General features: G+C 35.5%; 1 protein-coding gene across 2 annotated transcripts; it reads left to right on the forward strand.

The window, feature by feature from the left end:
- Positions 1 to 125: 125 nt before the first annotated feature.
- Positions 126 to 14297, forward strand: LOC133173009 (tudor domain-containing protein 3-like). 2 transcript variants are annotated; one of them, XM_061307887.1, is made up of 14 exons: positions 126 to 227; positions 374 to 458; positions 4838 to 4903; positions 5201 to 5361; positions 5439 to 5580; positions 7068 to 7176; positions 7355 to 7503; positions 8594 to 8810; positions 11304 to 11420; positions 11685 to 12164; positions 12234 to 12613; positions 13254 to 13316; positions 13435 to 13557; positions 13952 to 14296. In XM_061307887.1, exons 1-14 carry the CDS (start codon positions 193 to 195, stop codon positions 14108 to 14110), a joined length of 2286 nt encoding a protein of 761 aa, XP_061163871.1. In that variant the 5' UTR covers positions 126 to 192; the 3' UTR covers positions 14111 to 14296. The 2 variants fall into 2 exon arrangements, with proteins under 2 accessions (XP_061163871.1, XP_061163870.1); XM_061307886.1 differs by having other exon boundaries at positions 11685 to 12613; positions 13952 to 14297.
- The last annotated feature ends 3204 nt before the right edge of the window (positions 14298 to 17501 follow it).

Consider the following 17501-nt stretch of genomic DNA (forward strand, 5'->3'; position numbering starts at 1 on the left):
TTTATACTTGAAGGAAATCTACACCAAGAAGATAAAAAATAAAACTCTCTATTTAAGAAGAAACATCGAACTTTATCCTTTCCCTTCTTTTACCCAACGTTTCTTCCACATGTTGAAAGTTGCAATCGACTTATGGAAATGACAGTAACAGGAGAATAAGATAAAACAAGATAACATCATTTGATATTGAAGATGGCAGCTATCGCAAAACTTAAGGATATGGGCTGGTAAATAATATATTTGAATGATCAATTTGATTAGTTTTTACTGGAACCATAAAAGGTAAAATTTATGCTTTGAAAATTAAAATACCATTATTAATTTTTAAAGTCTGTGAAAATTCAAGTAATTTTTTTTCTTTTCTTTTGTGGAGGTACTTGACTACCAGTGGAATTGAAGAATGTAGTGCAGAAAATGAAAATGCTCCTATCAACAAAATAACAGAAATTGCCAAGGATGTAGGTACACAATGTCATTGTTTTGTAAAATTGCTTATTTAACAGGTTGGGCACACCCCACCAAATGGTCATTTATCCCCCGTTTGGTGGACAATCTCCCATATCGGAGACGAATTTTACTGACCAAATGGTGGACTTCTTTATTCTATTCCAAATTTTATTAAAATAAAGCAAAAGCGCATTTACTTAGGCATTGGGGAATTTTAGTGAACATATTCGTCGCACAATTAGCATAGTTCGGTCGATTTCCCATGTGCAATTTCTCCATAACTTCCTAAAAAACGGTACCCATAGTTGTCCGTAACAGCCGAACTTCTTGATCACTCGACCAAAAAAATTTGATTGTGTCTAGTAGGATAAAAATTCTATTTTATCCAGTGGTTTAACTCTTGATAAGTTAAGTTTCAATTGCTTTTTGGATCTTCGTCAATATTTATTTCCATAAAATCCCGTTAAGCACAAGCTCCTCATTACTTTACTGGTATGGTGGGCACTTATTGCTATAAAGTTAAATACTTCTATACTTGAACGTAATATCTGTTGTTATTTTTCTTTTAGGATGAAGTTTCATATTCCATACGACCTTTTGTGGTTTAATATGAATATTACTGATGAATTTAATATACTTGATAAATAATTTTCAATAAAAGATTTACAAAGTGACTTTTGCAATTATTCTTGTATTCGTTCGAAGTACATCGTTTTAAAACAATAATTATATCATAATCTAACTTCATTTACTATTTTTATTGAGAACAAAGCTATTGTGTACAAAATAAAACGAAATAAAGGCGAAAAATTATTTTTCTTTTGATTTTCTAATTGGAAATTGACACTAATGTGCCTCCGTAGTAAAATCCGACTTTTGACCAGGTTAAAAAAAGATCATCGTTTTTATTGGTTTGCATTATTTGATTGGTTGCCCGGATAAACGAAATAGAAAGTAAACAACATGATTGACAGGTGCAGCATCGTTGAAGAAGGAGGAAATTTTCTTTTTAAGTAAAAACGGAGAAACGTTGCACTTGTTTACATACGTGACATTTTTTGTCAAATTTTTGAACGACTCTGCGCAAAAAATTACACGTTGAATTTCCGATTTTTTTCACTCAAAACACCGATAAATATCTATATTTTATTCCACATGGTTTAAAATTATGCGCCATTCCACGCCATTCTATGGAATTGAACACAACCATTTTTCTCTCCCAAATGGTCAGTAAAATTCGTCTCCGATATGGGAGATTGTCCACCAAACGGGGGATAAATGACCATTTGGTGGGGTGTGCCCAACCTGTTTAATAGTTTATTGGGCCATGGATATTGGCCTGGATAGTCCGAAATATCTAACGTTTTCCTGGCTTTTTTACGATTTGATATTTTACGTGCCAGGAAAATGTCAGAACCGGCGCCATTACGAAAACTGGAAATTCCGCTCTCTGCCTTTTCGATACTTGCGAACCGAATTAAATGCCGAACTCACACTTTATCAATAGCACAATGCTTCTAATACTCACCAATATCAATGAAAAGAAAACATCACTCCACATTTCGATACAGGAATTGCAAGATTTTAAAATGCACAAAATGAGAACAAATCTCGATTGTCAGATAAAATGTTTTCATCGGATTGTATATTTTATAAACGAACCAAAAAAAAAAACGATGTTGGTGAGTACTAAAAGTATTGTACTATCGATAAGTTGTGAGTTTGACATTTAATTCGGTTCGCAAGTTTCGAAAATCAACCCCAAAATGCCACCTCTGGTTGGAGGCAGCGAATTCCCAGTTTTTATAATGGCGCCAGTTCTGATGTTTTCTTGGCACGTAAAATATCAAATCGTAAAAAAGCCTGGATAGCTCAGTAGAGCATATGACCAGTGATGCTGGGGTCTTTGGTTTGATTTCCAGTCCAGCTATGCATACATTTTGATTTTCTCCTGGGTGCTGTATTCACCATCCCTGGACTTGCAGGTGAAAGTCCTGCCAGGGGCAAATAAAAATTGGTTGTGTCTTCAAGTGCAAAGACAATTTAAGGAGGGAGGAGTGTAATGATTTTGGCTGTGGATATTGATCTGGGTAGCTCAGTTGGTAAAGCATCTGACTAGGGCTGGGTATCGGTTGAAAATTTCATATTGCGATATACATGTATTGCAATATTTTTAACTGTATTGCGATATGTATTGCAATATTTTTAAAAACAATTAAAATGTTCTTTTCTTATTTCATTAATCTCCATTTATAAGCAGAGTGTATAAAACTTTTATAAATACGTTGTAACAAAAAAGTTCTTGTTGATTTCACTACAGTTTGGCAATGAAATGCAACCATACAACAGAAACCTTTACGGTAACCATTTATTGGTACTGTTTGGCATGATTGAAAACGTTTATGACATCTTTAATTTCATATTTTACTTCATGAATCTAAATCCCAATCATTTTGCCGGTATATCGGTACTGGAAAAACGTATCACAATATGATATTGTTTGTTAATGAATCAGCAATATACCGGAATATCGATATTATTGCGCAGCTCTACATCTGACTAGTGAGGTGGGGGCAGTGGGTTCAATTCTCGGTCCAGACACATACATTTTCTCCTTTCTTGTTGCACATATATACTTTCAATGGCCAGAGATTTGAAAGAATTTTCATATGAAGGGGCGTAGTATGGGAAAAAAATCATAAAAAATATATTAAACTACTATATTAATAAATACTCTGCATCAAGAAAACCTATGTTTAATGTACCATAGAATGAACATTGTGATCATTTCAACAGTGTCTAAAGGTCATGGCACAAGTGTCACCTGAACTAAAAGTATGCACAAAAGGCTCTTTTAACTTTTCTGATCAAAATTTGTCTGTTGTCATTGTTGTCATAAACTTTTTACAATTTCATCTTCTTCTGCAAAACCACTGGGCCAATTTTAACCAAACTTGGCACAGAGTATCCTTGGGTAAAGGGATTCAAGTTTGTTCAAATGAAGGGCCACATCCTCTTTCATGGAGACATAATTAAGAAAAAGTAAAAATTGGGTGGGGTCATTTAAAAATCTTCTAAAGAACCACTGAGCCAGAAAAGATGAAACTTAAGTGAAAGCTTCCTGACATAGTGTAGAATCAAGTTTATCGAAATCATGACCCCTGGGGGTTGGGTGGGGCCACAATTGGCGAACAAAGTTTTACGTAGGAAAACATAGAAAAAAATCTTTAAAAATTGTCCTCTCAAGAACAGCAAAGCCATGATCATTCATATTTATATGGAAGCATCCACAGGTAGTGTAGATTCAATTTTGTTCAAATCATGACCCCTAGGGGTAGGATGGTGTCACGGTGGGTGATCAAAGTTTCATATAGGAATACATAGTTGAAAATCTTAAAATATAATTTTCCCAGGAACAAGGAAGTCATGATTAGTCATATTTATAAAGAAGCTTCCTCAGATAAGGTAGCTTCAAGTTTGTTCAAATCCAGCGGGGATAGGGTGGGGCTACAATTGGTGATCAAGATTTACATGGGAATATATAGGAAAAAGAATATTTTGATGAAAAACAAGAAGCATCATAATTACCCAAGTGAGTGTTGTGGCCCATGGGCTTCTTGTTTCATTTTTTTTAAGGTGCAATTTTTCTCTCCTATCCTTCTTCCTTTGTCACCTTCTACTGAGTTTTTTCAGATTCCTAGATTGTTTATCTGCCCATTAAGCAGAACCTATACATTTTACTATCTGCCCATTAAACGGAACCTATACATTTTACTGGCAAGAGTTTTCAGGGTATGGAAATTTGAAAAAATGCTTTCTTGAAACACCCATGCCTTTTGTGTTTCTGAGGATCAATAAAATTAGAATAAAGGCAGAGCTCTGTTACTTTATTAACCTATAGAATACAACTTTCTCTTACAATCCATTCCAAAATGATATCCTCCCATGGGGCTCAGCGCATGGGGTTTGAATCTTCTGTTTTCAGCCATCAAGCACTTTTATGTTGTGGCTGTGAAAAGGATATATATTTTTAATTACCTAGGAACAAAGTTGTGGTTGTAAACAAAGTTGAGGGTGTAATGTCCATCTATCTGTTCATTTTGATGTTTTTCCATACTTATATCTATTTGTGGATGCAAGGAAAACACAATGAGAATTTTTTTGATGTCTGAGTGTTATTACAGTAACTACTTACTTCTAGATTTGATATCTGAAGTTTCTTCTGTTGAATTAAAGTAAAAACTAGGTACCCTTAAAACTTTACCTGTTTTATAAGGATAAATAATTATACTTAACAACAGTACCTAAATGATATGATTTCATGTACCTAGAACTTAGTTCTTATGAGGAGATATACTTAGTAACAAGACTCTTTGTTCTACTGTTTCAGACTGATTTGAAGGATATTGGAGAAAGATGGCTCCCAGCTGATGTCAACAGAGGAAAATGTGAATACGTGAGTTAGTCATTTTCTGAACACAAGTTGTGGTATGAAGCACAGGAAAAAAAAATGTTTGTACAGCAGATGTGAGACATATGTTTATGAAATGTTGAACCACTTTACTTTTTATCAGAGTTTTTAAAATCAGAATGTCATCCTTAAGGCCGTTTTATAAGTTGTGGGATACCGAATTTCATGGCAATTTGATCAATCAATAAAAATAGAAATGTATGATATCCATTCACTTAAATTTTTATTGGCAGTTGCCTTTAAGTGAATTGAATTTGATGATTTAATTTTTTTTAAAATTAGGTTCAAGGACCAGGGGTTCTTCAAATTCAGAAGATTCGTAATGTAACAGCTCCAAAAGACAATGAAGAGTCAAACTATGCTCCCCGCATGTTGAAGCTGGTTTTGACTGATGGTCAAGCAACATGCAATGCATTAGAAATGGAGAAACTAGAACGAATCAGGTATGATATCTTCTTTAGAGAGGATGAAATCAGTTATTATATAACAAAGATTTAACTGTACATATTTTCTGTTGAAGCTTAGACACTCCACCTGGTAGCAAGATATGTTTGAAAGGGAAAGTAGAGGTTGAACATGGCTTCTTAAAGCTATATAATCGGAATGTAAACTTCATTGGGGGAAGGGTAGACAGAATTGCTGATAACTGGGAACTGAAAAAGGTAAGTTTGATGGTAGAAGTACCAATTGAAAATTACAGGTGACTCAAGTTCTCTCAAAGTTCAAGGGACCTTTAGAAATGTTTGAGAGATAGAGGGGTTTGGGAGATCGATAGGGGAATGAAGTCCAGAATTTTCAGGTCCAATTGTTATGTTTACCACAAGTATACGTTGAAAACATTCTGGGACATTTTCATTCGTTTTTAATGGTATTCATTTGATTTCAGCAACAAAGATTGTACTGTAAAGTCACATGTTTTTGTGGTCTGAGGAAAAAATATGGAATTGTGGGGAATTGATTTTTGGATGAAGAATTGTTGAAAAATAAAATATATGTGAAAAATTACATTTCATTTTGTGGTGGACATGAATTCGTGGGTCTCCTCATACCTTGAAAACAACAAAAATGAAACCTCCATGAAAATTAGTCATTGTACAGTATCTTAAATGGATAAAAAAAATCTTTTAAGTTTCAATGTTAATTTGTTCTCAATTCATTACTACACTCAGATGGTATTTGGTGCAAAATTAAATTCTGAATAGCATGCCAGATCTCCCCAGGCAGAGTTGGGGTCTTCACTAGATTGGTTGGTGTTGCTTTTAAGTTCTTGAGATAGGAATTGGGTGCAATGGTTGCCATTCATTCCAGGGATTCCAGGCATTCACCATTATCCAGGTAAATCCAACCCGAATTAATCACACGCTTGACTGATTGCTGTGTATGCGCAAAAAACACTTCTTGAGATCAAGAGTTAAAAAACAATGAAATTTGTGTAATGGGACCCTGGTCTTGGTTCTCGAGATCAGAAGTTGGAGAGATCACAAGTATAGAAAAAAACAGGACCAGGGTTTTACTTCGTAAGATAAAGAAGCGAGAGAGATTGGAGTTAAGCCGTCTTGAGTCACCTGTAATTAATACAAGACAGATAAATCAGATATGGTCAGGTTACACTAATGATGAAGTCAATTTGTAGATTGAAGTCAAAGTTATATGTACTGGTCAAATGACAAACAGGATTGACCACCAATACTGGGATTAACAAACAATTTTTATGCCCCCATAATCGAAGATTTGGATGCATATACATGTAATTTTTGGTCTGTCCCTCTGTGTGTTGGTCAAAAACTTTTACCTTGCTTATAAATTCTGAGCATATGGTGCTAGTGCTTTCATATTTCACATGTGTATTCCTTGTGCCAAGACCTTTCTTTCAGTACAATATTTTTGACCTCTTGTCCTTGGAAGCCCGACATACTTTTGAAAACTTTAACCTTAGCCTTAACTTCGAACAATGGAGCTAAGGTTTTCATATTTCACACATGTATTCCTTGTCACAAGACCTTTCTTTTCGTACCATCATTTTTTACCTTTTGGCCTTGATTTTGGAGTTTGACATACCTTTGGAAAAACTTAAACCATGGCCATACAGAGGCATTAATGTTTCACAATTATGTCTTGTTTTTTGTTTTTTTTTTTTTTTTTTTTTTAGAAACTATCAAAGCAGACTCGAGTTTATGTGGGATCTGAGGGAGGTCCACCCCCTTTTATTCCATTTGGACAAAAACCAAGAGATAACAAATCAACAACAGTAAAAAAGGGTTTGTATAGAATCTTTGTATTGTTTTATAATTTCCCTTAACGCCCTGAAAAAAAAAGAATTGTTTTGTATTTAACAACAATCCAATTTCATAGGATTTTAACATGCTCATAATCAAGATGATTTTAATAAACCAAAAAAGCTGAGTTTCATGCTTAGCTAAAATCTGATAAATTTAGAAACCCAGAACTTCAAATCCCTGGAAGTTTCAACAAAAGAGAAGAAGTCAGAGGATGATGAATTTGAACAGCAAAGAAAAGCTACAATTGCTGAAGCTCTTCAGGCAAAAGAAGAAGGAAAAGCTATGAACTTTGGAGGTCAAAAACAGGTTAAAACACTTTCTACCAAAGATTTGTACAACTTCTAAGAAAATCATTGGTAAATGCAAAGGTATCATTTTACATTACAGTTAACCCTCACTATTTCGAAGAAAAAACTTAGAGATGTCTTAGGATTTGAGTCATTGAGGGTAAAATACTTAATAAATGGATGAGACTTGCAAATCACTTCAACTTATCCATGGTATTTTAAATATCAGTGTTTGAGATAACAAGGTTCAAGTAGTTTTACATTTTTACCTCAGGGAGAGTTCATGCTATACCTCTGCTAGACAGCATCCTAAGTTATTGAATCAAGATCATTCTCAACTAACCACAATGTATAAGCCCTATCTGGACCAAACTTGTTGCATTTAATTTCTGTTTTCTCTATGAGAGACCAAGTTCAAATTTTGGATCAGATCCATTCCCAAGTTACTTCAAGTTGTACTTCAAATAAACTAGCATGGCTGATGCATTTAAAGATGCACACTACTAGAATTGCTGTACAAGCTGCATCTGACATGTATTTTCTTGGAAAAAAGCTGTTTGAAATTTTGGAGTAGGTCCATTCACAAGTAACTACATGCAAGAGCTTTACCTGGACAAAACTTGCATGGATGATGCATCTATGGATGTTTGCTACCAGAATTGATGTGGATGCTGCATCTGATATATATTTTCAGGAAGAATTACCAGGTAAAAGATTTTGAGTACCTCCATTGCCTAGTAATTATGAGCAGTATTTGAACCAAATTTGCTTAAATGATGCATCTATAGATGAACACTACCAGAATTGCTTTGATGCTTCATCTGAACTATATTTTCTGGATGAGTGACCATGTTAAAATTTTGGAGCATGCAGGTCCATTCACAAGTCCTACCTGCACCAAACTTGCAGTATGATGCATTTAGAGATGTTCTTAATTAAAATACTGCAAGTGACAATTTTTTTCAGCTGTTTAATGAATGTGCTTTAATGTTGATCTTATATGCAACTAATAGATCTTATTATGCATTTGATATGAGACTTCTACACTGATAAATGATTTGTTGAGATGAGATTTGTAATCTTTGATTATGTTTTGAAATGTCTTACAGATGGGCCAGGACAAGGATGTTGCTCGAATTGTGGAAATGGGATTCACCACTCAACAAGCCAACCAAGCATTAAAACAGAGCAATGGAGAATTAGGTCAGGCCATTAATGGATTATTAAGCAATGACAGGAGGTCTGGTGGTGAGTTTGGAGGAAGAAAGGACAGAGGGGGAGATGTGAAGCGAGACATTCCCAGTAGAGAGGACAGGAGAGAAAGAGGTCAGTCATCAGCTTATTGTACACTGTACTACAATAACCGAGTGTGTAAAATATTTGAATATTTTCTCAGAATTCTGGAACAAGCCACGATTAGATTTCCAAGTTACCCAAATTAAATATTATCTACAATGTACTATCAGAAATGACAATTACATGTATGATACAGCCTCTCAGCTTTTATTTACCCAAGAAATGGTCATTTAAAATCTACTCAGCCATGAATTGTACATGTTATTGTATTTGACGTGATTGTTTATGTGGTGCAAATTCAAATTCAGATTCATAACTTGGACAAACTTTAAGAATAGAGCTGCTTAAAAGCATTAAGCTGTGAAGTTCACATACAGCATCTCAAAATCAATAGATATATGTATTCCCCATTCCAACACATATTCAAATTTGAAATTTAAGTCTTGGACCTATCTATATTATGGCCTATTAGTCCTTTCACAATAACTGTGGTACTGCTCTTATGCAGGACAAATTAAATTTGGCGAAGTTTTTGTTGGCCGATAAATTTAATTCAAATGACATTTAGTAAACAATTGCTGTTACGTGTTACGCCATATTCACCAAATTACATTGCATATCAATTTACCCTGCAAAAAAAAAAAAAAAGCAGTACCGCAGTTACCGTGAAACAGTCTATATACTTATAAACACTTGGATGTTTTCCTGCTGTACCTGTGCAAGTTTAATTTGTCATTATGCATTGGGAAAGTATTGGTCTCATGCGGTGCCAAAAGCATGACTGGTACATGTAGTCTGCATCCAAAGATAGTGTCTAGGCAAAATTAATCCAGGAAGCACTTTTATTCTTGGATATACAAGATCTGCTACAAATATCCACCTGATTACTTTTTGCACATCTGCAACCTCAGGACAACTGAACCATAGAGTAATTTAAGCCATTGTGAGGACAGATTTCAAAAGACTGGATCAGTCACCAAATTTCCGAAACCTTACTATTTACTACACATACACATATTCCTGACTGAAAATCTCAGAGTTCCAGTGACAACCTTGCTTATTAAACTTTACCTTTTTAGCTCACCTCAACTAAGTTGGGGGAGCTTATGTAATACCCTCGGCGTCAGTGTCCCAGGTGAAAGTTTTTGGAGCAGTTTTCTTTTCAAGTACTTCTATGCCCTATATCAATCAGAGATGCATGGAGGATGCTTCTGGTGTGTTTCATTGTACCAGTCAAGGTTTAAGATGCCTCAATTTCAGCAAAAGAATGACCAGGTTAATGTTTTTGGAGCAGGTTAAGGTTTTTGGTGCAGGTTAAAGTTTTTGGAGCAGGTCTCATTTCAAAGTAACTATAGGCCCTATATTGACCAAACTTGCATGGATGATACGTCTAAGGATGCACACTACTGAACGTGCTTCAGATGCTGGATCTGACCTACATTTTTCAGATGAGTGACCAGGTTAAAGTTTTTGGAGCAGATCTCATTTCCAAGTAACTATAAGCCCAATATTGACCAAACTTGCATGGATGATACACCTAAGGATGCACACTACTGGACTTGCTTCAGATGCTGGATCTGACCTATATTTTCCAGGTGAGTGACCAGGTTAAAGTTTTTGGAGCAGATCTCATTTCCAAGTAACTATAAGCCCTATATTGACTAAACTTGCATGGATGATACACCTAAGGGTGCACACCATTGGACTTGCTTCAGATGCTGGATCTGACCTATATTTTCCGGATGCGTGACCAGGTTGAAGTTTTTGAAGCAGATCTCATTTCCAAGTAATTATAAGCCCTATATTGACCAAACTTGCATGGATGATACATCTAAGGATGCACACTACTGGACATGCTGTGGATGCTGAATCTGACCTATATTTTCCGGTTGAGTAACCAGGTTAAAGTTTTTGGAGCAGAACTCATTTCCAAGTAACTATAAGGCCTATCTGAACCAAACTTGCATGGATGATGCATCAAGGGACGCACACTCTCAAACTTGCTTCAGATGCTAGATTTGACTTGCATTTTCTGGATGAGTGACTAGTTTTAAGTTTTTAGATAAGTCCATTCCCAAGCAGCAAGCCATATCAGACCAAAATTGCATAAATGTTGCATCTAGGGATGCACACTCCTAGATTATTAGTTTAGTGTGGGACTTTGCCTTACTTAAAGACAACATTCATGGAGGAGCTCTGTAATCTCTGATTACCTATGTTTTATTCCCCCTGGGGACCCAGAGAATCTGTACATGTATGATATAACCCATCATATTCTAAATATTTTTTTTTTACTTTTACTTTTTTTTGCAGGAGTAGTTATGATAAGAAAAACTGACTAGAAGAAGGACAATAATAACAACAATGTACCCAAACTTTTGTTAGAAAGTGTTTGTTGAAATGCATTCATTGTTTGGTGTACGTGTATACACAAGTGTCTTTAATACATTGCAAGGCCATTTAAGAGTAACATTTTGATTGAGATGTCTCAGTTTCTGTGTTTTATATTTGTATTTATGCTAGGTGGCAGAAATAACAGAAGTCGAGATGACGTAGAAAATGAGGAGTCCAGACCATCAGGGCCCACAACTCTATTTGATTTCCTAGAAACAAAAATTAAACCTTCAAAGGATGAAAAAGGTAAGGAAAAAAAAAAAAGTTTTAACATAATATGACATCATAATGTGTACTGGCTTTAACATGTCTTGTGTACGAATGATATGTATATGAACTTTAAACAAATGAATTAAAACTTTGTATGATAGATATACCTCTTGTGCATTTTTATTAGCTTATTTGCATAGAAACACCTATATCTAGCCTTAACTTATATATGTGTTAAATTTGTCCCGTATTTTCTGAAATGCATCCACAGGATTTTCTGTTAACTATTGTACTTTACAGATACAAAAGGAAAGTCAAGAGGGTCCCAGCCTTTACAAAGCTATGATTATGCTGACAATAGATCTAGTGATAATAGGAGTTATAATAATAGGAGAGAACCACAGACAAAATATCAGGATCCTCCCCCCAGATCAGGAAGAAATGACAATAGAGCTAACCAACGGAGACCAGAATCTAGACAGAGTGATAAATCCAACTGGGAAAATAAACCAAGTTATAATTCAGACAAGCCGTCCCGAAATAATGATCGAGAGAAATCGTATAATGAGAGTGGTAAAGGACAAGCATTCAGTGTAGAGAGATCTAACAAGTATGAAAATGACCACAGGAGAGACGGAGGGCAACAGAGAACATCAGACAGAGGGGGCTTCAATGAAAGAGGAAATAGAAGTGATAGGGGAGGTAACTCAGAACAGAGACCATCAGAGAGAGGGGGCTACAACGAAAGAGGAAATAGAGAGAATAGAAGTGATAGGGGAGGTAACTTGGAACAGAGACAATCGGACAGAGGGGGCTTCAACAAAAAAGGAAATAGAAGTGATAAGGGAGGTAACTTAGAACAGAGACCATCAGATAGAGGGGGCTACAACGAAAGAGGAAACAGAGAGAATAAAAGTGATAGGGGAGGTAACTCAGAGAGATACAGCGATGGTAGACCTAAAACTGGGTATGAAGACAAACGTCAAGGAAAGCCAAAGGACTACCAACAGAATCGACCTAAATCAGAGATGTCTGGTCGTGATTCAAGACAAGATTCATCTTATCAGAATAAACGAAACCAGCCTCCTCCCTCCATAGAGATGTATGATTCAAATATGCAGTATAACAACCAGTATACAATGCCTCCAGCCTCAGTGCCACAGTATGACCCTGGTGTCCCACCTCCCCCACTTCCTCAACAATTTAACACATCAGTGCCAAATCAAGGGGTGAGTCTCTATAAACGAAGTCAGTATTTTAATGGCTAGTAAACTTATCATCGAGAAGTTGACCAATTTAAAGAGCCTTACAGTATCTCTTCATGAGCAAGATTCTGATTCCTGAAGATCCAAACTGTTTCCTTTGGCTTCACCTTAGAAAATGCAAATAAAATATAATGTATATTTAAGGAATCACTGTCTAGTTAGTAGAGTATGCCAGGGCATCAACGATAGTTGGAAACGTGGGATAATTTGCATAACGGACGAAGCCTGTTATGCATAAATTATCCCACGTTTCCAGGAGAATTACATGCATATTAGGCCTTCTTAGCTCCTGACCTTTCGCTTGGCAAAATTTGCATTCCGTTAGAATGATCAAGAAATCAACTCTCCTAACTTTCAAAGAGTTATCACAGAGAAAACAAATAGAAATGGAAATATATCTTACTCAGGGAACCAAAATGATGCAAATACCCTCAATGTTAACCAATATCACACAGTCAAAAACAGACTAGTGTTTATGATACAATGGAATTTTACAACTGAGAATGCTTAAGAGTTTTAAGTTGCAGTGACATTTATTCTAAACAGACTTGGATTCAATATTTACAAGGTACAAGAAGTCATTCAGTTAGTATTTTTTTTGTAGGTTTATAACACAACATGGAAGAGAGGAGATAGATGCATGGCCAAGTACTGGGAAGACAACAAGGTAATGGTCTGTTATAGACATCTGAGTACACATTATAATTCATTAAAAGGTATAATATGTAATTTTGGTTGTGGACAATTTCCAGTGACGAAGTGATTTTTGGGGTTTGTAATTTTAGTACTATCCAGCAGTTGTGGAGAACTATGATCCCCGATACCCTACCGTGGTTGTGAACTTTCCAGATTATGGTAATTCTGAAGAAGTCCGACTTAGTGACGTCAGACCTGATCCACAATTCTTGGTGAGTGTTTATTTTATAATATCCAAATAAAAAATCTTGGGAAATTGAAATAACTAAATATTAGAGTTTCTATAAAAGTATGACAAGAAGCTTCACCACCTGCGAAGTGATTTATGTTTAATACTTTGCTGCCTTTATGTTTAGTACTTGGCTGTCTTTAATACTTAGCTAGCTGCCTTTATGTTTAATACTTGGCTACACCTTTATGTTTAATACTTAGCTGTCTTCATGTTTACATACAGCTGTAAGAATAAGCAATTTCCATTTGTCATTCTTATTAAGAAACAGATACAGGCTTGTTTATCATGGAATCTGTAAAGAACTTTTGTATGTAGATATCTGTTTAATGATATATTTTTATGTGTATGTACATGAAATTAAATTTGTACCTTAGGAGTCTGGAGGAAGCCTAGGACCCCCTGCACTACCTCAACAATACGGATCATCCAGTAATTCTCAAATCCAAACCATGGAGTTCCATCGCAAGCGGCCGGATCAAACCGACAGGCAGCAAAAGTTCTACCAACCACCTAATCGCCAGCCGTTACACTGAAACTTAAGGACTTACCATCAAAGTATTCACAAATAGGATTGGAACAAACCTGTTCCTTAAGTTTTAAAAGACTTTTCATAATAAACCAGTGTATTTCTGTGCAATTTATTGAAAAATTTAATTTTTACTTTTGAATTATATTCTGGTAAAACCAGTTGTGTTAATAAACTTATTAGCAGTTTCAATTTGTAATTTATTTTAAAATGGATGAAAAATAAAAATTAGCAATTAGAAAACTGTATGAAAGGAATCATTTACAACATCACATTTACATATACAATTGTCCAAAACAAAGTATTTTTGGGACTTGTGACTGGAAATTAAACTCAGCTGTTTCCAATAATCTGAAGGTGTGTCAAAATCACTGGCACTTTGCATCTTTTCTGTCTGTTATAGGGAGGAATTGACTCAATTTTCAAGACTAGAGGCCCATGGGCCACATCGCTCACCTGAAAAACTTTGGCCATGCTTCCCCCCTTGTAATACCTACTGTGACCCCACCCTACCCCCAGGGGTCATGAATTTGACAATTTAATTAGAATCTACACTTCCCAAGGATGCTTCCACATAAGTTTCAGCTTTTCTGGCCCAGTGGTTCTTGAGAAGATTTTTCCTATATATTTCAATGTAAAACGATTCCCTATTGTGGCCCCGCCCTACCCTGGGGGATCATGATTTTAACAATTTATAATCAAAACTACCCAAGGATGCTTCCACATAAGTTTCAGCTTTTCTGGTTCAGTGGTTCTTGAGAAGAAGATTTTTAAACATATTTCAATGTAAAACTTGGATTCCCTATTGTGGCATAGCCCTACCTCTGGAGGTCATGATTTTAACAATTTAGAATCTACACTACCCTAGAATGCTTTCACATAAGTTTCAGCTTTTCTGGCCCAGTGGTTCTTGGGAAGGAGATTTTTAAAGAGTTTTCATATTTATTTCAATGTTAAACTTGGATTACCTTTTGTGGCACCGCCCTACCCCTGGGGGTCATGATTTTAACAATTTAGAATCTACACTACCCAAGGATGCTTTCACATAAGTTTCAGCTTTTATCGTCCAGTGGTTCTTGAGAAGAAGATTTTTAAAGAGTTTTCATATATATTTCAATGTAAAACTTGGATTCCCTTTTGTGGCCCTGCCCTACCCACGGGGGTCATGATTTTTACAATTTAGAATCTACACTACCCCAGGATGCTTTCATATAAGTTTCAGCTTTTCTGGCTAGGTGATTCTTGAGAAGATTTTTTAATGGCCCCACCCTATTTTTGCCTTTTCTTGATTATTTCCCCTTGCAATAGGACTTGGCCCTTCATTTTAACAATTCAAACTCCCCTTCACCCAAGGATGCTTTGTACCAAGTTTGGTTAAAATTGGCCCAGTGGTTCTTGAGAAGTTGAAAATGTGAAAAGTTTACAGACAGATGGACGGACAGCTAGACAGATGGACAGACGACGGACAACAGGTGATCAAAAATCTCACTTGAGCTTTCAGCTCAGGTGACCTAAAAACTGAAAATTAAAAGGGAAATGTATGAGCCAAGTGCAACCTATATTTACTTTCAACAGTAGAGCTTAGTCTTAAAGTGTCTGATCCTCAGGTTCTGATAATCAGCAGTTAAATAAGTAATTGAAAATTCTCACAAAAATGTCTATAAAAACACAAAGTAATATGCATTAACCCACTGTATTTATTCAAAGTTCATCATTTTAGTTAAATATATTGGGAAAATTATTAATATCAAATATATTTTCAGGAAACACTAATAAAACCAACAGTTATGTATTTTCTGATTGAAAATTGATCAACATACATATTCTAGGATTAAAAAAAAACTATAGGTATCCAGGCATTCAGGGAAAATTGCATGTTTTCTATACTTCTTCAGTATTTTACTTCTATGTCCTTCAATTGTTGTAAAATACATAGTGTAGAAAGTTTGTGCTGTCATTGCAACAGATCACCTCTGATTTCATCACATACTAATAAGGATTGGTATCTAAGGCTAAATTAATGTAGAAAATTCAATTTCTCTAAAAATGTATAATTATTGTATTTTTATGAGGTGCTAATATCATCTTTTTCAAGACCGTTTCAAAGGCTTCAAAAAACCTTGAATCATATGCAGATGTATGAAATGAAAATTGTTGCTTGAGATTTCAATTTTGAGCTTCATTTTGAGACTGTTTAAATTTAATAAGTTATCATTCATGACTGAGGAGCAGATTTCCTTAAAATAGATGTTAATGGTTTTTTTAAATAGGTTTCATCAAGTTCTTGTTATGTTTTTATTTTTATGCCCCCATATAGAAGATTCGGGGGTATATGGTTTTTGCCCTGTCCGTCCGTCTGTCTGTTTGTCCACAAAAAACTTAAACCTTGGCCATAACTTTTGATTGGTTGGAGCTATGACTTTCATATTTCACATGTAAAATTTTATGAGACTTTAACCTTGGCCATAACTTTTTAACAGTTGGTGCTTGGGGTTTCAAACTTCACACGTGTATTCCTTGTGACAAGACCTTCCTTTGGATACCAACAACTTTGACCCTTTGACCTTGACCTAGGAGTTTGTCCTACTTTTGAAAAACTTTAACCTTGGCCAAAACTTTTGAATGGTTGGTGCTAGGGTTTTCATACTTCACATATGTAATCCTTGTGACAAGACCTTCCTTTGGATACCAACAACTTTGACCTTGGAGTTTGACCTACATTTGAAAAACTTTAACCTTGGCCATAACTTTTGAATGGTTAGTGCTAAGGCTTTCATACTTCACATATGTAATCCTTGTGACAAGACCTTTTTTGGATACCATCCACTTTACCCTTTGACCTTGGAGTTTGACCTAATTTTGAAAAACTTTAACCTTGGCCATAACTTTTGAATGGTTGGTGCTAAGGCTTATATACTTCACATATGTAATCCTTGTGACAAGACCTCCTTTGGATACCATCCACTTTACCCTTTGACCTTGGAGTTTGACCTACTTTTGAAAAACTTTAACCTTGGCCATAACTTTTGAATGGTTAGTGCTAAGGCTTTCTACTTCACGTATGTAATCCTTGTGACAAGACCTTCCTTTGGATACCAACCACTTTGACCCTTTGACCTTGGCCTAGGATTTTGACCTACTTTTGAAAAACTTTAACCTTGGCCATAACTTTTGAATGGATGGTGCTAGGGCTTTCATACTTCACATATGTAATCCTTGTGACAAGACCTTCCTTTCTATTCCAACAACTTTGACCCTTTGACCTTGACTTAGGATTTTGACCTACTTTTGAAAAACTTTAATCTTGGCCATAACTTTTGAATGGTTGATGCTAGGGCTTTCATACTTCACATATGTAATCCTTATGACAAGACCTTCCTTTGTATACCAACAACTTT

The sequence above is a fragment of the Saccostrea echinata genome, unplaced genomic scaffold (assembly GCF_033153115.1).
Source record: "Saccostrea echinata isolate AGI-Se365-2 ecotype Australia unplaced genomic scaffold, CSIRO_AGI_Sech_v1 ptg000056l, whole genome shotgun sequence".
Classification (NCBI taxonomy): domain Eukaryota; kingdom Metazoa; phylum Mollusca; class Bivalvia; order Ostreida; family Ostreidae; genus Saccostrea; species Saccostrea echinata.

Bases quoted from the DNA above. Each gene is read 5' to 3' on its own strand.
- LOC133173009 (XM_061307886.1), top strand. From the start codon at position 193: ATGGCAGCTATCGCAAAACTTAAGGATATGGGCTG. The intron at 228-373 runs GTAAATAATATA...TCTTTTGTGGAG, and splicing joins AAACTTAAGGATATGGGCTG to GTACTTGACTACCAGTGGAA. The intron at 5,362-5,438 runs GTATGATATCTT...TTTCTGTTGAAG, and splicing joins GAGAAACTAGAACGAATCAG to CTTAGACACTCCACCTGGTA.